At 40.8% G+C, this 27,213-nt stretch overlaps 1 protein-coding gene and 1 pseudogene across 2 annotated transcripts in view; one reads left to right on the top strand and one right to left on the bottom strand.

The window, feature by feature from the left end:
* Nucleotides 1-27,213, bottom strand: part of LOC122559514 (sortilin-like) — a 116,800-nt gene that overhangs the window by 45,781 nt on the left and 43,806 nt on the right. For both annotated transcript variants that reach the window (XM_043709089.2, XM_043709088.2), the window contains exons 4-9: nucleotides 25,217-25,293; nucleotides 21,006-21,108; nucleotides 20,736-20,909; nucleotides 20,503-20,576; nucleotides 19,095-19,141; nucleotides 9,345-9,481 (exon numbers count right to left, since the gene is read on the bottom strand). In XM_043709089.2, the coding sequence (XP_043565024.2) occupies nucleotides 9,345-9,481; nucleotides 19,095-19,141; nucleotides 20,503-20,576; nucleotides 20,736-20,909; nucleotides 21,006-21,108; nucleotides 25,217-25,293 (612 nt within the window). The remainder of the gene's footprint in view (nucleotides 1-9,344; nucleotides 9,482-19,094; nucleotides 19,142-20,502; nucleotides 20,577-20,735; nucleotides 20,910-21,005; nucleotides 21,109-25,216; nucleotides 25,294-27,213) is intronic.
* Nucleotides 4,774-5,929, top strand: LOC148146791 (endogenous retrovirus group PABLB member 1 Env polyprotein-like; annotated as a pseudogene).

The raw sequence follows: 27,213 nt of genomic DNA, 5'->3' as shown, positions 1-27,213 counted from the left end.
CACCTTGCACGCACAGACTTCACCATATTCCATGCACTTTGCACTAAGTGGTTGTTGTGGGAGATTAGAAATGTTGTTTTTGCAGGTGGGGGGTAGGGGTGGGGTGTTAATTCTTGTAGCATGTAGCATACTTAAGGCTAAGACTTTAATGAATATAGAGGGTCTTTTAAAGAAAATAGTTTTAAGCTAGGAAATAACTTTAAAGGGTTGTAGCTGACCACAAAAAGAAGCAGCAAGAGCATTTCACAATAAAGCTTATAGTATGATAAGAGAAACTGCATAAAAGAACAAGCTGTAACAAACAAGGAACAAAGAATGCAGACAAGGACAGCAGGGTGGCCAGATAAGAAAATAACTAACAAGTGAGGTAATCAGCTTATGTTAGGATGGGAAAAGGGAGGCGTGATTCGGCAACTTGTAAATTAAATAAGAATACTAACAGGCTCTGTTTTCGCGCGCATTTCTGCTCGATTGCAGAAGCATCCGGATCTTGCAAGACTGTAATAAATTGTTCTTGTTTCCAAGGCTTTGTCTCAGGCTGATTGATTTATGAGTGAGTTCTGTTTCTCGCAATTTGGGGGCCTCGTTCAGGATCCAAAACTCCGACCGCTCGACACTCTTGGGACGATGGGGGAGGTGCATCTCGCCGATTTCGGTGATCTCCGACTCCCTTGTCGTTCGCGGTTTGGGCGAGTACGATCCGGACTGGGAGACCCTGGAAACAAGGCAGGCAGATGCGGCGGGTTCGGTCGGGCAACTCTTGTGCACAAGACCCGGGTAGGGAAAGGTCCTAAAGGATATATCTAGGCGACCGGGGGACAGTGGTATTTGCTGCAGGAACTGCTGCAGGACGGGGCACACTGAAATGACCAGGTAACTCTGTGCACAGACCAAGGTAAGAAAAGAGACCTTTAAGTATTGCCTTTGTGGTCGGGACGTACAAAAGTACGGGGAATTGGCGATATATAAAATTAAGCATATGTCCATGGAAAACAGCCCGTGTCAGAAGGGCTAGTAGCTGAAGGGCTACTGAGGGTGCACTTCGTAACTAACTTATGGCCAGACGTCCAGAAAAATATTCAAAAGTTAGAGAAGTCGTTGCGGGAAGCTCAAAGTGTGTGTGTGTCTGTGTGAGTGAGTGAGTGAGTGAGTGAGTGAGTGAGTGAGTGAGTGAGTGAGTGAGTGAGTGAGTGAGTGAGTGAGTGAGCGAGCGCTGTACAGCAAGTAGAAAGTTTAATCCTTTGTGATTCGGTTTGAATGCACATTTGTTGGTTGGTGATTGAATGTTTGTGCTTTGCTCACTGGAGCTTGAGATCCGGGACTGTTTTGAATCTGATTTCTACTATGGAAAGTTTAACATGATTTCTTTTAAGATTAAGGGTTTTACAGATTATGAAATAAAATGTTAACTCCTGTTCTTTTTACAGGTCATGACTGCCTTACTATCAGTTCCTAACTAATTTCTTTTATCCTTACATAAAAGTGATTTATGGAGAACAGTTGAAGTCTCAAACAAAAAAGCATATAATTGGTCAGATTAATCGGATGAGTAAGGTGTCTAGTCAGGACCCTGAAGGGGATGTGGAGGAAGGAGACACCGGACCTCGTTAAGATTAATTAAATTAGCAACAATGGGAGGCACGGGGAGTTGCCGGTGTAATGATCGATCTGTAAATAACGTTAAAGGGGATATATCCCGCTCAACAGTTCTTTGGGGAGAATGTTGGGTAATTGGGAACACAACTCCTGGACGCGGGAGAAAGATAAGGCTAAAATGATAAACTATTGTTGTTTCGTTTGGACTAGAGAAAGTATTAAGGCGCCTGGTATTTTCTTTGGCCCAAATATGGGTCCGATGAGGATTGGCTGTGTCAAGATCTTAATATATAAGTCAATTGGAAAGAAACATACAGTCAAGAAGAGTCAGAATATGTGGCTTGTTGGATAGGGAGCACGGGAGTAAAATTACGTCCCATGAATACGGAGGAATAAAAAAAAATGAAAAAGGGAAGCCACAATGGGATCCCCTAACGTGTTTGCCGCCCCCACATACTACATATAAATGTAAAATTATGTCCCTTACGAGAGGTTCCGATTGGGGAAGGTACAATCGGATATATAAACGCTCCCTTAACTAGCAGTGAAGTTAGGGCCTTTAAAAAGGAAATGAAAAGTTTAATAGAGGATCCGGTTGGACTAGCCAAACAATTAGAGCAATTCCTAGGGCCTAATTTATATACCTGGGGAGAACTGATGGCAATTTTAGGAACGTTATTTTCAGGGGAAGAACGAGGTATGATTAGGAGAGCGGCTTTATAGGAATGGGAAAAGAAGCACCCAGTTGGGGAAGAAGGGACCCCAGCAGAACAGAAATTCCCAAATGTTGACCCTCATTGGGAAAATAATGACAGAGAAAATAGGGAGTCAATGCGGGATCTACGAGAAATGGTAATATTAGGAATTAAAGAGGCGGCAACTAAATCACAAAATTTTGTTAAGGCCTTTGAAGTATGACAAGAGAAGGATGAAACCCCTTCTTAAAAGGCTCAAGGAGGCCACAAGGAAGTATTCGGAAATGGATCCCGATAATCAGATAGCACAGGGACTCTTAAAGGTCCAGTTTGTAACTAAATCATGGCCGAACATACAAAAGAAATTACAGAAATTAGATGGATGGAGTGAAAGACAGATTGAAGAACTGTTATGTGAGGCACAGAAAGTGTATGTGAGAAGGGAAGACGAGAAGCAGAAACAGAAAGCCAAAATGATGATGGCGGCAGTAGAAGAAATAACAAAAAGGAGAATGGGATCAAGGGATAACAGGAAGGGTAGGGGAGGACATGAAAGACAAGGGTCAGATACCCGGGAAAGGAGGCAACAGACAGGGTGTTACCATTGCGGGAAAGTGGGGCATTTTAAACAGGAATGCCCGGAATTAGCATGAGAAAGGGAAACAGTTTCCCTAATGACCTTAGATGATGATTAGGGGAGTCAGGGGTTCCTTCCTCCTGAGATCCACCGGGAACCCTTGATAAATTTAAAGGTGGGACCTGAAGGGGAGGAGGCAGTATTTTTGGTGGACACGGGAGCGGCACGGTCATCCCTAAGTTTTAGACCTACCGCCATTAAATTGACTAAGGAGTATCTTAAGGTTTCCAGAGTAAAAGGTAAAGAATTCCTGGTGCCTATTTTTGAGCCAACCCTAATTAGAAAAAATGATGAGGAAGTGATCGGACAATTATTATATATTCCTGACACTGGAAGTAATCTATTAGGTAGGGATTTGATTATATTGCTGGGCTTAAAAATTGGGGTGAAGGATAGTGCAGTAACTGTAATGATGGCTAAGACAACCCAAGGAAGATGGATCCTCTCAGATGGAAGGGAGTTATTAAGTAAACCAGTCATGAGAAACATCCTAACCACCTTGCACCAAGGCAGTCATTGGGGCTCCCAAGCTATGTGTGACATAGTGTTAAGGAAGTACGGATATAAAGGGATATACACATTAGCCAAGCAGGTATGCACAGGATGCCCGACTTGCCAAAAGATTAATAAGAAAGTAACAAGAGGGAGGCCAAGAGGTGGAAGAAACCCTGGGGTAAGACCTTTTCAAAGAATACAGGCAGATTACACAGAATTACCCACAGTAGGGAAACAAAAGTACTTATTAGTCCTAATGGATCACCTGACTGGGTGGGTGGAGGCATTTCAAATGTCCTCAGCTACTTTGAAGGGAGTAGTGAAAACTCTTTTAGAACATATAATTTCTCGATATGGAGTGGTAGCAAGTATAGATTCAGACCAAGGTAGCCATTTTACCTCTAAGATCATACAAGGAGTAATGGCGGGATTAGAAATCTCTTGGGAATTCCAGTCCTTGGCACCCGCCTTTCTCTGGATGGAGGAACGAATGAATCAAACCTTAAAGAAGCAATTGTCTAAGCTAGTCCTAGAGACTCAATTACCATGGACAAAATGTTTACCTATCACGTTGCTACGCATTAGGACCACGCCTAGACGTGATGTTGGCCTCTTTCCTTATGAGATGATGTTTGGATTACCTTTCTTGGGTGGAAGAGGGGAATTACCAACTGTAGAGTTCAATGATAAGTTTTTAAAGAACTATATTGTAGCGCTCGGCTCTTCTTTGTATGTCCTTCGGAAGAAGGGTCTGTTGACCCAGACACTTCCACTTGAGTTCGCCGTACATCGAATACAACCGGGCGATTGGGTCCTGATAAAGACCTGGAAAGATACCAAACTGCACCCAATCTGGGAGGAACCATTCCTAACCCTTCTGACTACTGAAAAGCCGTCCGAACTGCTGAAAAAGGGTGGAGTCATCACACTCGTGTTCAGGGCCCAGTGGACGCTCCTTCCCCTCTGGCAGAGTGGCAAGCACATCCTACAGACAACCTCTGAAAATCAAGCTGAGCAAAAAGAATGGACTGAGATAAGAGACTATTAATATTGGTTAAAAAACTGTATCCCAAAACAATTCTAAATGTTGCATGGACACACTCCTCCCAGATATTTAAAGGGTTAGGGAATAGACAGATAGGGTTGTGAGCTGAAATGAATGGTCAGCTTTATATTGTCACGATAATATTGGCGCCAGCTGCCAAGGTGTGGGGTGGGAAAAAAATCATTTTACCGCTTTATGTCAGAATTATGCTAAACTAAACGGGCATACTGACTGTTGGGGTGTGCAGAGATCCCACACCATGGGGAATCTGGAATTCCTCTCACGGTAATATCACTTACCAAAAAAGAAGTGTACGATGTACAACAATTTGACTCAGGCTCAAATGATTCAAATCTCCAAGTTGTAAGGGGTAATTATAACTTTGCGGGGTGGTTCCTTCGACCAGCCTCGAAAACTCTGGGTGCTATCGATGGCCTTAGAGTTTCCCCACCGAAAGGAGCAGTAAATACCGCTTGTTTCTGTAATCAGAATGATACCGCACCCTTCCAATTAGGAAAATTATCTTGTGTCTACACCAGCCAAGCCACTGCCACGACCATTCCCCAAGTATTGAATGGGATATATTGGGTGGGTGGCTTAAAGGTCTACCCATTTATCCCCGGCGAGAAGTACGTTTGGAGTGGCGGATGTAACAGGAATGGGTGCTGGGACCATCCAGTTCAGACACTACCTCAAAACCAGAAAGGATGGAGGGCTGCTGCTACCTTGCCTATATAATTCCCCACTTGAGGCTGTTAAAGAGAGCTTCAAAAATACCTTGGAATAAACAGGGAGGAAGGAGAGTAACCCGGAAAGTAACCGAAGGAGATCGCCTCCTCTGGACTTTGATACCTATGTATGGGACCGCTCGAGCAGGAGTAGAAATACAAAAGTTGGCGATTTCCCTGGAAGAGTTGGCCAACAATACTGCTGATGCGTTGGCCGAAACCCAATCCCAAGTAGCAGCCATAACAACCGAAATGATTGCCACTAGGCTAACGACCCTTCAGAACAGGATGGCTCTGGATTATATTCTAGCAGAGAAAGGTGGTACCTGTGCACTAATTAGAGAGGAATGTTGTACGTACATACCTGAGGTCTCCTCTAACATTACTGATATCTCCAAACATGTGCGAAACAAAATCGCCAAGATAAGGGAGGCCGGTAATCGGAACTGGAATGAAAAAGGATGGGAATGGGGGAAATTGGGGATTGACTGGTTGGGGAAGGTGATTAGTCAATTTGGCTATCTATGGATTATTGATATTAGTGGGTCTAGTGGTAAGGTTCAATGTCCTAAAATGGGTAATGAGCCGACTGATGACATCCCTTGGGGAAGGAACCCAAATAAATCATCAGATGCTTTTACAATCAGCAGGTGATATGCAACAAACAGAAAGTCAAAGGATGCTTCTAGAGTTCGAGGGACGAACAACACAAATGGAAAATGTAAGATTGTGAACCTCATCGCCAAAAGGCGTAAGAGGGCAGAACATAAGAAAATAAATTAAAGGAGACTTAATAAGTGCAAAAACAACAGTTAGAGAAAAAGAAAAAGGGGGAATTGTGGGAGATTAGAAATGTTGTTTTTGCAGGTGGGGGGTAGGGGTGGGGTGTTAATTCTTGTAGCATGTAGCATACTTAAGGCTAAGACTTTAATGAATATAGAGGGTCTTTTAAAGAAAATAGTTTTAAGCTAGGAAATAACTTTAAAGGGTTGTAGCTGACCACAAAAAGAAGCAGCAAGAGCATTTCACAATAAAGCTTATAGTATGATAAGAGAAACTGCATTAAAGAACAAGCTGTAACAAACAAGGAACAAAGAATGCAGACAAGGACAGCAGGGTGGCCAGATAAGAAAATAACTAACAAGTGAGGTAATCAGCTTATGTTAGGATGGGAAAAGGGAGGCTTGATTCCTCAACTTGTAAATTAAATAAGAATGCTAACAGGCTCTGTTTTTGTGCGCATTTCTGCTTGATTGCAGAAGCGTCTGGTTCTTGCAAGACTGTAATAAATTGTTCTTATTTCCAAGGCTTTGTCTCAGGCTGATTGATTTGTGAGTGAGTTCTGTTTCTCGCATTGTTAGCTTAACCATTCCAAAAGACACTTGATGGAGTTATACAGCTCTTCAAGTTACCTAATGAACTAACACATTAGGTGTTACGACCAGATCCCAGATGAGCTTCCCTAATTTGTTACAATCCCAAACTTGATCCCTCAAGTTATGAACTCCTGGGTGAGGAAGGATGAACTGGCTCACTGTGGTCATTCACCTGCCCCATTGATGCATGCAAAGTTACTTTTAAACGGACCCCTTCACTCCCAGACACAAAACAAACTTGTGTTTTTAAAAATGCTAATTTAATCAGGTTTTCTTGATGTAAAAAAAAGAGTGAGATTATCTACTAAGTGTGAGAAGAACTGCTAACACAAAACATGTGTGCAAAAATCATAAATAAGAGGCCAGGCCAAACAGAAAGAAGTTTTCAAAAAAAATACGTAGAACCCATAGATCCATAGATTCGGTTTCCGTGGTTTCAGTTATCTGCAGTTTACTGCTGCACAAAAAATATTACATTGAACATTCCAGAAATAATTTCATGAGGCTGCCGGGAGGTAAATTTCTCATTTAAATGATAGGGTTCGCTAATAGGGTCTTGGAATGTATCACCCGTGGATACAGGAGACACCCATATACAGATCAGTCTTTGTATGGATTGTTGAACATTGCAGATATTGCAGTGGAGGTGACAAGTAGTGTTGACAATTGTAGTTGAACAGTCAATTTCAAGATTTCTGGCTTTGCAGGTTGACTGAAACTCTTTGTCCTGATTAATTTCAGTATCACTTGGTATGAGAGAGAATCTTTTCCCTTTTATTTCACCTCTAGTGCAGGAGTATTTTAAATGTCTGTTCTCAGAGCCATGACTCTCACAGCATACTTATCCACGCACCTGGATGTCAGACCACTGACACAGATTATTGTTGCAATTGATTTGCCATCAGTTTTTTTGCATATTTCTTGAAGGCCAAAACACAAATATTCTGCAAGTGTTAGTTTTCTGTTAGGAATGGAGAAGATAGTCAGCTCCGTCATTATTTTTTGTGCTACCTCCCTCTCTCTCCTTGTTTGAAATTTCCCTGACATTCTACAGGCATGACATTCCATAGGTTGCATACTGGGGTTTGGCAGCGAGCTACTGAATTTACATATGCGGTCCTTTTGTGCCTCAGCAGATTTTTTTAAAGAACATATTTTGAAGCTATAAGTTAACAAGGTCCATGGTGCTTCAGCCATTGTGACTCATCGTTGTAACATAGGACAGATTTCAAACAACCTACACTCTCAGTACGATATTTTGTGCATTGCAAGAGATCAGCTAATCCTGTGGGGTCAGCTGACCTCTTTTACCCAAAAAGTTAGCGATTACTTCTCACAACATCCAAAGTCTGAGCTGAAAATGCAACTTTAGTAAACCCCATCCAGTTCAGCGCAGATTGTTTATATTGCACAGGATTAAGTGAAACTGCATTGAACATTTTAACCATGGCCATTGGTAAAAAGTTAGACAATTAACACTCTGACAGCAAACCTGGGAGCCATTTCCAGTCAAAAACCTTCTTGCTAGAAGTTTATTAATAATACATTCAGTTTAAAAAAAATTGTGTTCTGACGTAATCACTAACATCTCACACAGACGTTGTTTAGGCCACTGATACCTAAATACTGCGATGTTACATTCCTGAGGCCCTCATGAAGATGAAGATGAAGCACAGATATATCAACCACAATGATGGACACGAATGGTGAAAACTTTTATGCCCACGTCATCTCATTCTGATGCAGTTTTTGATACTATTTCTTTACCTTGCTGCTTCTTAAGTGAAGCCAGAGTCCTGGCCTTAGCAATGATTCTTTTGTATGAAAGACCATTTCATCACCAGAACCCTGTACTGAACTTCCATCTTCTTACTTCTGTGAAGACTATTTTTCCGTCATTGCTTTCTCCATGAGATCGGTTTCTTCCCTGCTCTCTCTTTTCAAGGCCGAAGCATAACACTTCATGTAATTGTTCCTCACAGTTCAAGCCCATAACATGAGCAACCAGCCTGGATACCCTTTTGTGCACCACTTGAATGGGAGCCAAATGATTTCTTCATAACTTGAATGCAATACTTCAGTATACAATATTTCAGTTATAGCTTAATCAGACGACTGATTAAACTTCAGGATATTAGCATAAAATCGCAACTCGTGGAATTGATAATTAAGGAGAAGCAGCTCAGATATAAACAAGGAAAACAGAAAGTGCTGGAAATACTCAGCAGGTTCTGGCAACATTTGAGGAGAGGCAAACAGAATTAATAGCCCAGATATTCTGACAGGAATTCTGCAGGAATTGGCTGGGAGGTTGAATTTTCTAATGGGCAATTTCTCTGGTATTTGGAACTCTCTTTAAGAGTCAAGAGAAGTTGGAAAATTTGAAGAGTTGCGAGTCACTTAAGCTTAATAGTTAGCCAGAGAGAGCTGCTTACTGAACTTGCAATCTCTCTCTCCCTCTCTCAGAATGTAACAGTCATTGAGGGGGTTGCTGCAAGGTAATGTGGGTGAAAAAAAGGGAGGGGAGCATGGGGAGACACGAGAAAAGGATATAAATTGATGAATACCTCAGATTCTGCTTCTGTACACATCCTAATTACTCCATGTCTGCAAAGGCACTATGTGGCAGCAACAACTAGTAAAGGAGCTAGTGAGAATGAAAAAACATCCCTGGGAAACCCAAACTCCGAAAGGCAAAGGCAACTCCTTTTGTTTTGTTAGGGTTATCAGGAGAGAACAAAAAGTGGCTTATTACACAAGTGGCTATCTTACCTGGTTACTGATAACGGAGGCAAAGAGGAAGCGGCCAGCAAAACCAAAGGAGTAAACCTTCGTGAGAAGTGTTCTAGATGTTTTTCCAAAATCTGTTGTCTTCTTCAGTTCCAGTACCCCTCTTTCGTTTTTATCATCTGCAAAGTAACATCAAGGTGTTTAATCATTGGACAACTGAATGGTGTTTGGAAAACATTTCATTCATGTATATTTATTTCTGACATTATACATTTTTTAAAAATTAAGATTAATCTATAGGCTTGATTCTCTTAGGAATTGGATGCATAGCGAACAAAGAATACATTGGATTCAAAACTTAATTCTAGTGCCTGTGTCAAGGACAAATTGCATCCTTTCATTCTCACATAGAGGCTTCTTATCACTGGAATCCCAGATATGCTTTAGAGGAACCACATCTGTTAGCTTAGGTCTGAATATCCTGACAGATGGACATCGCTAACTACATTGGATGCATTGGACAGCACAAGGTTCTAAAACTACCTTCTAAAAACACAAATGAATGTGTATCAATTTCTATCTTTGTGATCTTTACTGAAGGTAAATAAATAACATTAATACAATATTATCACTGTAATGGGGAAATTATTCAAATTGAATCCAGTTTTACAAAATAGTTCTGAAACATACAAGTCAGAAATAAATAATTGTTTTCAAGTTTCATTTAACAAGACTGACATACATGGTTAGAAAATACCTACCGATTACCTTTAAAATATACCCACCCATTAATTTGACTCATCCAGCTCATTTAAACTCTGTAGCCTCTCAATAGGAAGACAGCTTGGGGCAGGGTGACACTAGGCACACGGACACACAAGATGGCCACTGAGCCATTAGTTGGCCAACTTGACACACAAGATGGCCGCTGGATCACAATATGAAAAGAAATAGCAGAGGAGATACAGACACTGCCTGGGGCCACCAGAATACCAGCACAATGCACTCACAACCCAGTTGATTAGTTTAAAGGTGGGTGGGGGACAGAATACACATGAGTAACGAAGTGTGCCCGAAATGTCTGCGTCCAGCCAACATAACACCTTTTATAGAAATGCTAACACTTTGATACAGACTCAATACAAAATGCTAATAGCCATGGCTGCAGTAATCGTCCTTCTCAGGAAGAGCGATTAGCGCCCATTACTACAACAATGGATTTCCGTGCAGATATTGAAACTGACAATGTCTACACTGAAACAGACAATGACCACGCGGAAATTACCAAAGGCTGTGCTGGAACTGACAAAGGCTGTATCAAAACTATCAATGATTCTGTAATGATTGCGATAAACTAACCATATTACAAAGACAATAATCTTATCACTGACCTATTGTATCACAAGATGTATAAAAGTTTCTTGACATGTGCTCTGGGTCAAGAGAAGATTAGATTATATTCCCTACAGCATGGAAGCAGGCCCTTCGGCGCAGCAAGTCCACGCCAACCATCCGAAGAGTAACCCACCCAGACCAATTCTCCTACCCTATACTTACCCCCGACTAATGCAGCTAACACTATGGGCAATTTAGCATAGCCAATTCACCTAACCTGCACATCTTTGAACTGTGGGAGGAAACCGGAGTACCCAGAGGAAACCCATGCAGACACAGGGAGAATGTGCAAACTTCACACAGATAGTCACCCAAGGCTGGAATCAAACCTGGGTCCCTGGCGCTGTGATGCAGCAGTGCTAACCACTGAGCCACCATGCTATCCCAGACTCGCAGCTGACCACAGTGCTGTTGGTGTCTTTCTCTCCCCAGAGCTCCGTTATTTCCTTGTGCAATAAACTCTGTCATTGAATTCCAATTCTGACTCCGAGACTGGTGCTTTTCCCCCACAACACCTCCAAGATCATGTAAGACTGAAGCCATGGACCTCTCTTATTTAGTTTCTCTGGCAGTGGAATATCATTTAAGTAAACAATCTCACCTTGCCAGGTTAGAAAGTGTAATCTTCAAAATATTAGCAATTCTGAGTGTTCAGAATTAATATATCATTACTATTACATCATTTTTCATATAAAGGGTCATCAATTTAAGACTGAGATGAGGAGAAATTTCTTCTCAGAGGGTCGATAGCCTTTGGAATACCTTGCCATAGACAGATCTGGGGCAGAGTACTTGTTAACATTTAAAGTGGAGATGATAAGAGTCTTAATCAGTAGGGGAATCAAGGGCTACAGGGGAAAAATTACAGTTAAGTTGATATTAGACTGCCACATCTGCCATGATCTTATCGAATGGCAGAGCAGGTTTGAGGGGCCGAATGGCTTTCTCCTGTTCCTATTTCTGGATGCTCTTATTCACAACTTATTCTTGTTAGCGAATACATCAAATTTTGTGCAAGAATGAAGAGTTTTTCAGTTTTAGACCCACGGGCAGCTCTGTTGTCACCACATTCACCCTTTCAAAATTGTACAATTAGTAAACTTCTAACTCATAGTTTGCTATTTTCCAATGAGCAATAAAAAAAAGTGCCATGTAAACTATTTGTCAATCCTATAGACAAGTAATTAAAGTTAATCTCAGACTGAGCTTCAATAATCTGGACAGACTGATGCACTTTGTTTGGTACGATCTATCTGTCGTGCACGCAAAAACAACACTTTTCATTGTATCTTGGTATGTGATAATAATAAATCATATTAATCTGGAATTACAATGAATGCCAACACACACAACAAACAGACGCATTTGATGGAGTAATGCTTTAAAATCTCGATTCTCTCCCACAAATTTGAAAATGTCATATCTTTTATTAAGTGCTGAACAGAATGGATGAAGATACATTTTTGATGTTCTTTCATACAAGTCAAGCCACAAAATCTAATTTTCAGAATCCAAAGGATGTAACAAAGTCATATATAAAGTTCCAGGAACTAGCAGGAAAATAAACAACCAAAATATCAAAACATAGAAACTGGAAAAATACAGTATGGTGCAGAGGTGGAAAGAAGTGACTGGAGAGAGAAATTTGGAAAACAAATCTCTTTATTTCAGAGTCATAAGTACACACACTTTTCACTTTCTATTTTCAATACAAATGTACATATATCTATACTGGAAGAGCAAAAGAAAAAGCATTATTACATAAAATATCTTTTATCTTCACAAGAGCTTCAATCACTGCTGGATTTCAGTGCCATTGGATAATTGTGATTCTAAAAACAAGATAATCATTACAGTGACACACATTAATTATCATTGTCTCTTTGCATCACTGTGTCAAGGATCTAAAAAAAGCTTTGAACTTCAAAAGGATTCTCCATTCTGTATCATGGGTGGACAGGGAGAAGCACATCAAGCTGAGCAACAGTTGCACAGTAATTGTGAAAATCATTCTGATGACTAAAGTGGGTGCTTGGAGCAGTTCAGACACTGGCTTCTGACTTTGCAGCAGTGAGCAACTTCTTAATGTGCAAGGTAAATTTGCAACTGCATATCTGTATGTTTTCAGATTGTACACTGACCTGGATATCACTACTGTTTCAGAAGTTGGCATATGACACCAACCAATCGGCTGTCTAAACAGTGACTAAACCTGGTCTCATGTAGTCTACACCTCCGGCAGCCCAGTCAGGATCAGGCAGTGGACAAATAGTTTGGTCTCTTTTTCGTGAAACGTAAGGCGTCCATCAATTTTTGTCCATTCTAAATAGGTCATTTCACAGAGCAGTTAAGAGCCAACCACATTACCGTGGATCTGATGTGGCATGGAGTCAAAATCAGATTAGGACAGCAGATTTCCTTCTGAGCAGGACATTAGAGAACCAGATGAATGTTTTATGTCAATTGATGGCAGTTTCACAGTCACCATCATTGAGATGAGCTTTCAATTCCACATTTTATTAACCAAATTTAAATTCCACTAGCTGCTTGGAGGACTTTAAGCCCATAGGCCCAGAACAATAGCCTGGGTCTCTGGAATTTACTTCACTGACATTACCATTATGTCACCATCAAAAGGGTGAGGGCACAAGTCCTAACTTGCCATTGTTGGCAGCATCTAAAGACTTTGCAATCTTCTCAGACACTAATTCTTTCAGGGATGAATTCAACAGATTTTCGACATGGAAGAAGAAGATCCATCTGTCAAAACACAAATGAAGAAATTTTATTAGCTCCATTTGAAACACAGCAAATGTAGGAGGACTCTTGCAGAAAAGCACCAAATAATTTAACGGAACAATGTGGGTAGGGGGACCTGCAAATCATCAAGTTAATTCCACCAACTGAAGTGTGGTCGAACTCTCATAGCTAACTTCCAATCCCAAACCAGTTAGTAAATTTTATGTCAGAGGAGAATCATGTTTGATTGGTACCAGTGTCAATATGGGAACACTCTGGATTCAGGAAACACCAACTCAGGAAAGAGAAAGTTAGAAAAGGCAGCAGTAGTAAGTTGATCAGAGGCTAGCCTACACCATCCAGTAAACATCCTTTCTTAAGAAGGCTGTCACTGAGGGGATGTAACAAGCCAAGAACCTGCGGATCGATCCCCATGTACTCCCATAACGTAACCATGGAAGGTTTTCCCCCCCAGCATTCAGATCATTGGTCAGAATGGAAGCTAAAACTGAAAGAGTTCCCATGATTATTTCCTGCTCCCTCCTCACTTCCCTATCCTCAGAAGTCATGGGCTCCACTTGGAACAGGCAGAACTTTCACTCACCATAAACACCAAAAGGGTCTCTGGGTGAGCTCCCATGTCCTGGCTCTTCCCTAGGTTTTGGCCTCCACAGACCTGTCTCTTTCAGGGTCTGCCTCCCATCTCAATGCCAGTGGCCCCAAGGTTCTTTGCAGTCAGAATACGTTTCACATGTTTTCACAAATTTGCAAACTAATCTTTACCAAGTTGATTTGTCATAGTATTTACATAATGTTCCAACTGTAAAGGACAACAGTTAATAGAAATAAGATGCACATTTCTCACTTACCAGAGAATTCTAATCATGAGGGATAATATTGCCTTTATCCAGATTTGATGATGATGTGCTCAGGCCAACTTTAGTCCATTCTTAAATATAAAAGCTTCTTGGCTTCTTCACTGTAATGTGCCATCAACTTTGATCATTGTTGCTCTCTCTTTGATAAGTGGAAATGCTTTAAACCTGCTTCACGAAATCTTGGAAGCTGTGTTGACTGCAGGCATAATCAATGCTCAAGGTTTCATTTGCACTCGAGAGCATTCTTTATACAAGAAAAGGCATCTTAACACTTGACTTGAACAAATATTTCTGCTTCAGAAACGTATCATATTTGCACTGGCTTTGCACTTCATTTTTGACCCATCACCAACATTGAGGAGAAAGTGAGGACTGCAGATGCTGGAGATCAGAGCTGAAAATGTGTTGCTGGAAAAGCGCAGCAGATCAGGCAGCATCCAAGGAACACGAGAATCGACGTTTCGGGCATAAGCCCTTCCTGAAGAATGCTGCGCTTTTCCAGCAACACATTTTCAGCCTTCACCAACATTGGCAAGAAATGTCATATTATCTGGTGCAGGCCAATTGCCTCACTTCAACTTATCAAAATAAAATATGCAGATAAAACAATGAATTCAGTGCCACTGGAGTGAGATTAAGAACATTTATCAGAACATGCAATGTTGCAGCTGTGTGCTAACTGGATCTACCAGAACAAAGCCACCTCAACTCCTTCTATTACCAGTTTCACCTTTCATGTGCTGACTTTGGCGTCAGTAAAATTCTAGAGGTATTTATAATAATCTACTAGTAACTATACAAGTGCAATTCAGGGCACATTGAAATAGGGGAGCAAACTTAAATCGAACAAAGTAATACAATAAAGGCAAAAGTAAACCAGTAATGACCCTGATCAATTTAGTACTGATTTTGACGGGATGTAAAAGAAGTAGCAGATTTGCTTTTGCATATTTTGTGCCAAGTCAATTTTCAACCTTCCTACATATCAGTGATATTCGATTACCGAGAGTATCAGACACAAGATCAATCCTGTTTCAATACTGTTCATGCAAAGATGGGGATCATACAATCGTTCGTGTGTGTGTACGTGTGCATACAAACAAACAACGTGGAACTCAGATGGACGAGACCACGTAACAGCTTACAGGGGATCAAGGCTGAGATTGTACAACAACATATACAGCAATGGTAGCATCGGGCCACTGAGAAGGGCTTGTGTAATTCCTTTATGACAGGCAACATTGAATATAGTTTCCAACATTTTTCCAAAGAAAACTACCCGGAAGACCCTGACAATGGGCACGTGTATCAAATCATCACAATTACATCTGAACCATTGATAGAAACATATTTGTACGGGGTAAAGACAAAAATATAGGGAGAAAAGGCACATACACAGTAGGAGAGAGAAGTAGTGAGAACGTAGAACACAGAATGTTACAGCGCAGTATAGGCCGTTCAGCCCTCGATGTTGCGCCAACCTGTGAAAATAATCTGATGCCCACCGAACCTACACCATTCCGTTATTATCCATATGTATGTCCAATGCCCATTTAAATACCATTAACATCAGCGGGTCTACTACTGTTGCAGGCAGGTCGTTGCATGCCCCAACTACTCGGAGTAAAGAAACTACCCCTGATATCTGTCCTAAATCTATCATCCCTCAATTTAAAGCTATGTCCCCTTGTGTTAGCGTTCACCATCTGAGGAAAAAGGCTCTCATTGTCCACCCAATCTAACCCTCTGATTATCTCATATGTCACGATTAAGTCATCTCTCAACCTTCTTCTCTCCAACGAAAACAGCCTCAAGTCCCTTAACCTTTCCTCGCAAGTCCTTCCTTCCATTCCAGGCCACATCCTAGTAAGTCTCCTCTATACCCTTTCGAAAGCTTCTAATGTGGTGACCAGAACTGTACACAATACTCCAGGTGGGGCTTTAACTGTGTGTCGTGTACAGCTGTAGCATGACCTCGTGGCTCCGAGACTCAATCCCCCTACCAACACATCATATGCCTTCTTAACAACCATATCAACCTGGGTGGCAACTTTCAGGGATTTATGCACCTGGACACCGAGACCTTTCTGTTCATCTACACTGCCAAGAATCTTACCATTAGCCCAGTACTCTGCATTCCTGTTACTTCTTCCGAAGTGAACTACCTCACATTTTTCCGCATTAAACTCCATTTGCCACTTCTCAGCCCAGCTCTGCATCTTACCTATGTCCCTCTGTAACCCACAAGATCCTTTGGCACTATCCACAACTCTGCCTACCTTAGTGTCATCCACAAATTTACTAACCCATCCTACACCGACATCTGGATCATTTATAAAAATGACAAATAGTAGTGGCCCCAAAACAGATCCTTGTGGCACACCACTGGTGACTGAGCTCCATGATGAACATTTCCCATCAACCACCTTGCTCTGTCTTCTTTCAACTAGCCAATTTCTGATCCAAACCATTATATCACCTTCAATCCTGAAACTGTGTATTTTGTGCAATAGTCTACCGTGTGGAACCTTATCAAATGCCTTACTGAAGTCCACATACACCACATCAACCACTTTGCCTTCATCCACCTGTTTTATCACCTTCTTGAAGAACTCAATAAGGGTACTGAGGCATGACCTACCCTTCACAAAGATGTGTTGACTATCCCTAATCAAACTATTCCTTTCCAGGTGATTATGAATCCTATCTCTTATAACCTTTTCCAACACCTTACCCTCAACCGAAGTAATACTCATTGGCCTATAATTACCAGCGTTGTCCCGATTCTCCTTCTTAAATAAGGAAACAACATGCGCTATCCTCCAGTTTTCTGATATTACTCCTGTCGTCAATGACGACATAAAGATCAAAGCCAAAGGCTCTGCAATCTCCTCCCTGGCTTCCCAGAGAATCAGAAGATAAAGACCATCCAGCCCAGAGGTCTTTTCTATTTTCAGATCTTCCAAAATTGCTAAAATCTCCTCTTTGTCAACCGGAATCCCATCTAATCTTGCAGCCTGTATCTCCATATTCTCACTAACATTGCCCTTTTCCAATGTAAATACTGACGAACAGTATTCATTAAGCGCTTCCCCTCCTCAGATTCTACACAAAACTTCCCACTACCACCTTTGATTGGCCCTAAATCTTACTCTAGTCATTCTTTTATTCCTGATATACCTATAGAAGGCCTTCGGGCTTTCCTTGATCCTATCCGCCAACAAGTTCTCATGTCCTCTCCTGGCTCTTCTCAGCCCTCTCTTTAGATCTTTTATGGCTAACTTATAACTCTCAAGCCCCTTAACTGAACTTTCACACCTCATCCTCACATAAGCCGCCTTCTTCCGCCTGACAAGAGCTTCAACTTCTTTAGTAAACCATGGCTCCTTCTCTCACCAACTACCTCCCTGCCTGATAGGTATATACTTCTCAAGGACCTGCAGTAGCTATTCCTTGTATAAGCTCCACATTTCAAGTGTGTCCATCTGCTGCAGTTTCCTTCCCTGACTCTGCATCCTAAATCTTGCCTGATCGCATCATAATTGCCTTTCCCCCAGTTATATCCCTTTCCCTACAGTATATACCCATCTCTGTCCATTGCTTTTGTAAACATAACCGAATTGTGGTCACTATCGCCAAATCGCTCACCTACCTTCAAATCTACACCTGGCTGGGTTCATTCCCCAGTACCAAATCCAATATGGCATCGCCCCTTGTTGGCCTGTCTACATATTGTGTCAGAAAACCCTCCTGCACACACTGAACAAAAACTGACCCATCTAAACTACTTGAACTATAGTATTCCCAGTCAATATTGGGGAAGTTAAAGCCCCCATAACAACCACCCTGTTACTCTTGCTCCTATGGAGAATCATCTTTGCTATCCTTTCCTCTACATCCCTGGAACAATTCAGAGGCCTTTAGAAACCCCCCAACAGGGTGACCTCTCCTTTCCTGTTTTTATCCTCAGCCTAAACTACTTCACTGGATAAGTCCAATAACCTGATCTCAGCTGTTGAATTACTACCCTTGATTAACAATACCACACCCCCACTCCCCCTCCCCTTTTACCATCTTCTCTGTTCTTACTGAAACATCTAAATCCCGGAATCTGCAACAACCATTCCCGTCCCTCCTCTAGCAATGTCTCTGAAATGGCCACAGCTTCGAAATTCCAGGTGCCAACAAATGCTGCGAGTTTACCCACCTTATTCTGGATGCTCCTGGCATTGAAGAACACACATTTCAAACCAACATCCTAATGGTTGATGCCCTCTCACGACCTTATAAACCTATCTCTGACTTCACTACCCTCAACCACCTTTACACTGGAACTTCAATTCAGGTTTCCATCCCTCTGCTGCATTAGTTTAAACCTCCCCGCAGAGCATTTCCAAATTTCCTCCCCCCCAGGATATTGGTACCTCTCTGGTTCAGGTGAAGACCGTCTTGTTTGTAGAGGTCCCACCTTCCCCAAAAAGAGCTCCAATTATCTAGGAATACAAAACTCTCCATCCTGCACCATTCCTGCAGCCATGTGTTCAGCTCTGCTCTCTCCCTGTTCTTTGCTTCAGTACATGAGAGACAGAGACACTCACATGCAAAGTGAAAAGGAAAAGACAACGTCTACCTGCAAGAGAACAAGGGAAACAATTGCATTCAAGGGAGAGGCACATTCGGTTGGATAAAGACTGAGAGAATTAAGACAATGATAGGATTAGTCAAGTTAAAACTGACGTGGGTTATAAACAAAAAAACTTTTAAGAATCAATTAACTTACAAATGCCATTAGGATGAGTCGTGAAGAATATGGTATTTCCAGGTCCCCTAAGAAACAAATAACATACAATATACATTCAGAATACAATTACCAGACCAATGCAACACTGGCATAATTTGACCATGTGGTAGACTGTTCATCTGCAAAAACTAAACAAAATGTTATGTTATGCATGCAGGCCTTTGTTTTTGAGAGTCATTTTCTCTCACTGCTTTGACACTAAATAACTCAGTGAGTAATATGTGATGTCAATGCAAGCTGTTCTCATAACTAAGGTAAAAAGAAAACATCAAATTGAAAAGGGCAATCAGTGGAGCATATACCTCAGCCACACTGTGCTAACTCAACATTCTTTCAATTAGATATTTCTTCTTTGTAGTTGGGAAATGATTCAGTCAGGAAATAGTCTCAAAGTTAGAAAAAACTATTTTTAATCAAGAGCTTCCCTATCATTGGGGAAGCTCCAGGCAATTCACAACCAACAATTTGCTCAAAACGATTCTGCTTGCATTTTGTCAGTTGTGTCAAGTTCCACTGCATCTTTGCAATAAACTAAATCAAGGTAGACAAGCAGGAGGCTGGAAGAACAAACTAAATCAATTCTTTCTTGGGCCATGCCTTATTAATCTACCAGGTTTCATGAAATCCAGCCACAGGTTTTTGAGATATGTTATTCACAAACAAACAGATTAACAAGTAGGTACATAAACATTATCTCTCCGCCTTCAGTGATAAGGTATAGTTGCATAAAATCTATTGACAATATCTGCTGTATAATAGTGGGCACTGTAGATCAAAATAATTCATTTTACCTGAAGCATGAGAACATTTTTCAGTAATAATTGTCACTTCTTTCAAAAAAAGGGAAGGATATCGAGGGAGAAGGAGTAAAAGCATGTAAATAACGTACTGGTGCACGTCAGCAATATTTTAACTGAATCATGGAACTACCTCAAAAGTCAAATGATTAATTTGTTTTTTTTGTTGCTATAATAGCTTGAAGTGGTTTAGAGAGAGCTTCAGAGAGCTGTAGAAGTAATTTTCTAGTTTTCTCATTATTGATCTTTGATGTAACTCTATGTATAAATAAACACACACACACACACACACCTCCCATGGAAAGGAGTTCTCTCATGATGAGACAGCTACCATATGTCAGGCTGGCTGGATGGACCAGGTGATCCCTTCCTGGCCATCTATTTGGTACAGTCATAGCATCTTTAAATGAGATAAGACACTATTGTCACAGAAAGAGACAGAGCGAGCACGAGAGAAAGAGTCCAGGGAAAATCTAATGCTTCAAACTGCTGTACAATTTTCCTAAACAGTGCTGGAACAAAACACATTTTCCATAACATATCTTACACAAGATCCATTGCCAACATTTTGTAAAAAATTGTTAACTTACCATGAGAATGCATAGACAAATTTATGAATCGTTGACCAACTTATACCAAAGTTCTGAGAAAGAAACAGTGTATGCTGCAATAAAAGGAAACAATATCAATGTGATAGCTTCCATGAAACAAAGATTCTGAAATTTGTGCAACTGCCTTCTGACTTCTAAGAGATAATTAGCTACAATAAAAGAAAAATATAAATTTTTTAAAAAGTCATCAATTTTGCCTTGGCATTACTCACATTAGTACTGTGGGCCAGCAGAAGATCTGAATTGGAGGAATGATAGTGCATTGGCTGGCCAGGGTGGAAGGGCAATTGGACAGAATCAAATGTTTCACCTGAATCAGACGATCGAATTATTATGCCACCTTTATTTCCATGTCTGAAGTATTTTGGTTCAGCAGTCAGAATTACCTTTTAATTCAAGATAAAGAAGCACATGATGAATAGGGCTTTTTCATGTTGTTGAGAAAGGAAATTTCTTGTTTCAACCCTTTTGAAAATTCTTACCTTCTTGGAATGCTCTGGTCCTACATTAATTCCAAATTCCTTTCGTATATAATAGTTGTTGACAAGACTCGAAACGTCAGTAAATGTTTTCCCATAATCCTTGCTGCAATTCAAAGGACATCACTTATCTGCACCTTCAGCTAAATACAAATTAATAAAAAAAAAAATTCTTTCCCAGGCCCTTCACCTGAAGGGATAGCACCAATCATATATATGCTTTACTTGCTGAGGGTGAAGAGGGGAGACAGCACTGAATTAGAATTAACACAAAGTCCATTCTCTAAAATGCTTAGAAGGTGGAAGGATGTGAAACACGAGGTAAAGAGCAGCAGAAAAATATGCATAAACAACAAGGAAAGGAACTGAAAAAGACATAAACATTTAATGGAGTATGAAACTGAAACAAGAGAAAAAAATGGACAAAGCAAATACAAATGAAGAAGTGGGAAGTAATCCTGATGCATTAAATGTCTTCAATGGTTTGAAAATTAGCATGAAGAATGAATATACAAATATTTGAACCATACTTAGTCTATCAAATGTGTGAAGCCACAAATAGTGTTTCTGCTAAAAGAGTTCATGCAAACGTGTCAAGCATTTCCAAGCTACTGCCACAATTTTGAATTCATCGGTTTTTAGTTTTCATCCATCAAGTACAATGAAGCAGAAAATCAGAATGATACAATATATTCCTTCTCATGACACTTACTGGCTAAACAAGATGTAGTTGTAACTTGTTTATTGTGCAATCTTTTTTTAAGAGCTTTCATTTTTATTTGTAAGATGATGCTTATAGATCAAATATTGCTCATTGCTGAAGCCAAGGTCAGCATGCATAGCTGAACCCAAGAAATATCAAAAATTAACCTCTGACCTCAACTGCGTATTCCAAGACAGCTACCAGGGCAAGATGAGTGAGCATCCACACAGCTCTCTCCAACCCATAATAAAAAAAACACCTTAGATATATTTGGAAGAGGAGAGAATTGTGGTTGGAACAGCATACAGGAGTAAGTTAGGACATGAGATCACAAAACATATAGGGTCAGGAGAATTAATTATGCTCCTCTTCAACAAAGGTGTTAGTCCTGCCCGATCATCAGTAACACGTATTGCAGAGATGTTCTTTCAATAGGTTTAGGTCATTCATTAACTATTCATAGTACCTAAGAACTAAAGGAAGAATATCCAATGAATTTGAGTGTACCCAAGGCACAGGCTAACCCACAGCTGGATTAGTCTGTATCTGCATTATACCCAAGATATAGTCACAGATAAAACAATTACTTCGTCAGATTTCATCACCATTTAATTGTAATGGATAATTAAAAGCCCAATAAGAGTAAAATGCAACTTTGACAGAGGAACAAATCTGAGTTCATTTTTATTGATTATGAATGGTGTAACCACCATTTTCTACTTCATGCCACTACAAAGTTGAACTTTACTCTCTTAATGGCAGGCAGTACTCTCTGGACTGAAAGTTTCTTATTGCTGGTTGAGTTCCAGATTGATGGATAGATAGCCTTTCCCCTATTTTAAACTGGAACAAGTGGTAAATATGCTGCATATCATACACACTATCTGGTATTCCTTTCATGCGAGTTACATGCTGGGGGGGGGGGGGGGGGGGGGGGGAAGAGAGAGAGCAGAAGGAGGGTCATACTAAAACCACATTGCGCTTTCTACATTGTCACAATATGGTTATCAGGCACTCAGGGTAAGGAGTGAAAGATGACCCTTACTTAATGTTACCATCTGGTGGTTAAATGATGTGCTTTGCTCCTGTCAGCATTGGTGAATTTGTCAAATTCACAACTGAGAAAGCTTAGCAGTCATTGTTAGGAGTTGTTACAGGTAATGTTCCCTAGTGCACTGACCTTCCCTTTTCCCAACATTATGCCATAAGAAACCCATCTTGGCTAAGTTGTTATGTTATAAACATCCACCAAGGTTTTTGGTCAATTGATGAGAGATAAAAAAATTCCGTCAGACCGAACATTGATCAGGATTAAAAGCAGGAAGTGTTGGAAATATTCAGCAGATCAGGCTGTATATCTGGGCAGAAACAGAATTAACATTTCAGGCTGATGATTTGTCATCAGAACATCAGCACTGATGAAACGTCACTGACAAAGGAAATTGGATAGATGGCACCAAGATATGCTATGCAACCCTTGACTTGACTCTCGCACAAACATGTCCAAACTCTTCATTACAGCTAATGCTCTCTCTTAATCTAACAAGATCTCAGCATCAGGACAGGACCCTATTCAAGAATGCTATTTAAAGAGATCATTAGGTTGAGTGCTGGTTTATTTCTTCTGGTTGTTGCTTCAACTTTACAAGAATTTGGTGTTGTGTATTGAGGTTGAAGTTGCAAACAGCCACAAGGAGTGGTGTGACATGGTGTGAAGGAGTCTTTGCTGACTTCAAGTTTCTGAACAAACTGCACCCAGACAAGGTTGCGTGACTCGGCCAATTCCCCCCAAAATATGGCACGACGATAGAATGCAGATGAAGAGGAGGAGGAGGAAGAACAGGTAGATGCTCAACAGGAAGCTGTAGCTCTTCACTGTATTCAAGAAATAATTCTGCTACCTGGATCTTACTGAGGAACAATTTTTACACTTCACTAAGATGCTCCTTTCTGAAATCTGTCACCTACTATGACTGCATCTTCAGAGCAGATTACAGACCACAGTGCCAATGGCTGTGCAGAGAAGTGAGACTATTAAATTTAAGTGTGGCTCCTCCCAGGCTGGCGATATGCTAGCACTTGATGAACCAAAACCTAGATACTAGACGATAGGAACACTTAACTGACATCACTCCAGTGTTGAATCCATACCTTTCTGTGCTGTTTGCCTACAAGAATTGTGATCGAACAGACTGAGCTGAAATAATACTTCCACTGCTTGGAAGAGTCCTGCACTTATCAAGGCAGACATTAAGATTCATCTTGGGCTGCAATCCCTCACCACAAAGAGGCAGCCTTTTCCAGCAGGTACACAACACGTAGTTGAATGGTCAGACCACAAGAGAAACAAAGAAAAAGTTCAACCAACTCAGGCCTTCTATTAGTTGTACTGTCTATAGAACATACATCTGACTTTGATCCAAGTAAACACAACTGCAATTTCCCATTCATCAACTATCCAGTCCCTTACTTTCCTATTTTTCTAATCAAAGCATCGGTATGATTACAGTGCAAAAGTAAAAACCACCTCAAACTAAACATTACAAAGTAAATACTAAAACCAAATAATTCCACATTTCATACTGAAGTCAACTGAAGTCAATTGCCTTAGTGCCCAACTTCTGGCTGCCCTTGGTTTGGCTATTCAAAGGCTGCTGATCTTCAGTACTGGAGATGGCAGATAACCTTGGAGGGTATCATTGAGCAGCTCACAGCCTATAAGTTCCCAGCTAAGCATGGGGGACAACAGGACCGGCTGTATCCAGGTCCTTGGGGCTCAACTTCCAGCACTGATCTCCACTACCATTTAAGTATATTCCCAGAGGGTCTCTGACTCTTTTCAGAAATAAGCCATCTCTCCAGTGCATTGTCCAGAAACCAAGATTCTCTTTGTTGTACTTTTTAATTCAGTGCTGCACAACCACCAAGATCTGTTCCAGCCATAATCAACTGTACCATTGAGAGGTACAGTCTAATTTTAAGTTATAATCACTGGGCATGGGTTAGCCACATTTGGGATCCTCATGTTTTAGACCTGTGCCTACCACTTATACAGGCATGCCGGTTGCTCTGCACTTATTATTAACTGAGACTTCAGGAAAAAAGATCTCTCAGAGTCTTGCTCAAGCCCTGAGCAACAGCATTTCACAAACTTGAAATCTTCTACATGTACAAAAGTAGCAGTTACATAGAAATGCCATCACCTTTAAGTCCCTTCCAAAGTCACACTTGGATATGTTATTCTGTTCCTTCATAGTCAATGGATTAAACTCCTGCATCTCCTAACCTAACAGCATTGTGGGAGTATCTTCAATGCACTGACTCTAACAGCTTGAGATGGCAACTCATTGCCACCCCCATCTCCAAGGGAAACCAGGGCAACCAGGTTACTGGAGGAAATGTTGCCAAGATCTCACCTCCTGCAGCACAATTACTCACATTTTCAGAAGAGTATGATCAGACCCCCTTTTCTGAACTGCTGGGTAGAAAAAAATCAGTGGCATTGTCTTACCTTCTGTACAGTCGTGAGGATCCACCAAAAAACAACCAAGCAACTGGCAAGTTGAAAGTAGTCAAAGCAAGAATGATCTGCAAAAAAAGTGCTCATTTTAGTGCTAAAGTACGAGATAGTGGAAAATTTATAGTTAACAAGTAATGGTTATGTTTAAGTTTATTAGAAGGGGGAGGGGAGCAATGCAGCAAGTATGTTTTCTCTCTCTCTCTCTCTCTCTACTCTGTATATGCATGTGTATCCTCACTGCAAGAAAAGTAATCATAAATACCGAGGGAAAGTTTATTAAAAAGGATTAACTGTCACAAAAAGATCTACTATCAAGGGAACACGTTCTAATTTTCTCAAAGCAAGATAATCAAAATGAGAATTTAGTTTATAGAAATCTCATAGGGTCTTTTAGGTCTTGTCATACAGCAGGTTTTCATATAGCTTTAGCACAGCTCAAGATCTCTACTGCTTTCTAACCTTGCATATTGCACATTTTGAATGAACATTACTACTTCCTGCACTTGACATACTCCAGAGGTGAAGAAGGGCTCAGAACAGAGAGAGGTGCAGTGACACTAATTCTGGAATAGGTAACAAGCAGAGACAATCGGCAGAACATGCCCTTCAGTGCTGGAAATCTCCATGGCACAATGCCTGAACATCCATACTGCAAAGAAACATCGGTTTGGCATACCTTGGAGGAAGGAAATGACTCAACGCTCATGCTGACAGGGGCAGGTGTGTGCGCGTGCGTGTGTCCTTTTGTCCAAATTGACCAATGACCTGTCCATAATTACCTGCATTGGGAAGGTTTGAGTAGCTACGATGATTTTTAATGGCCAAAATAGCTTTCAGAAAAGTGCTTGGAGATGACAACTTGGAACTAAATCAACCTTGCTGACAAGTTATTTACATTCCAAGAGCCAGTGGCATAACTATTGACCAGCTGATCTGCCACAGTAATAGATTCCTTCCCCCAAGTTTTGTCATTCGAGGTTGGGGTCTTTACATACTCAGCTCCAGTTAACCCTTCCCTGACATTATAGTAGTCCTACCTGAAGAAGCAGCAGGATGCTTCTCAATGCTCTACAGCTTTAGTTGGGCAAAATCCAGTAGTATCAGTGCACACAGAGTTCCCAGGCCTTAGTTCTCTAGCTTTAGGGGAGTGGGTTATGTCCCTATAGAGAGAAAGTATACACTATGTATAAAACAATGAGAAGTTTGAGCTAAATAGATACGAATCAGAGGTTAAAACATGGAAGCAGCAGAGGGAGGAATGGAGTGAAATGGCAAGGAAAATTGGGCAAGGTGTATACCACCTGATTTGTGCCCAAGATGAATTTGGTTCTCTGAGTCAGAACATTCCTTAGTGCATCATAGTTTTAAATTTTACAATTTCTCCCTTCCTCTGGGTGCATATTTCAAAAGGGAAAGTGCTTCCACAATAATAAACACTAACTTCTTTAAAAAGGGAATGAATTGATCATTTAACTGAGTAAATAATAAAAATGACCATTAAAAAGCACCAGACAAGTTTAATAATGAAGTCCATCTTTATCTTTCTGTTTAAGAAACAGAGCAAGAAAGAGAAAAAGAATCAGTCCCAACTCATCAGCACCAGGAAAGTGGCGGCAGCTGAAGCTGAGCTAAGGAGTTAGGTAAACCTAATGTTGACATTGGTTTGCATCTAGTGAGGTGGCTTCCACAAAATTCGCATGCGAATCGGTGTCAGAAATGAGTTGACTTTTTGCCTGGGGTTTTATCGTCTTAAAGCCTCTCTCGCTTCCCTACTGCTATCTCTTTCCTCCTTTCTCCTTCTTCCTCACTCTCTCATCTATATCCTTTCCATGTCTCTCTTACTCAGCCCCTTTAACTAAGGAAATAATCCAGGGGTGCTTTGCACTCCGTATTAGCTCACCAGCATCATTGGCCCACGAGAATACATTTTGCAATGAAATGAAACTGGCCAAATTAACTTTTTCTGAACAGACTCACTTTGGTAAAAG

Source organism: Chiloscyllium plagiosum, unplaced genomic scaffold (assembly GCF_037043375.1).
Source record: "Chiloscyllium plagiosum isolate Xiang-an unplaced genomic scaffold, Cpla_swu_hap1 HiC_scaffold_19, whole genome shotgun sequence".
Classification (NCBI taxonomy): Eukaryota; Metazoa; Chordata; class Chondrichthyes; order Orectolobiformes; family Hemiscylliidae; genus Chiloscyllium; species Chiloscyllium plagiosum.
This window is presented reverse-complemented; position numbering and strand designations above follow the sequence as displayed.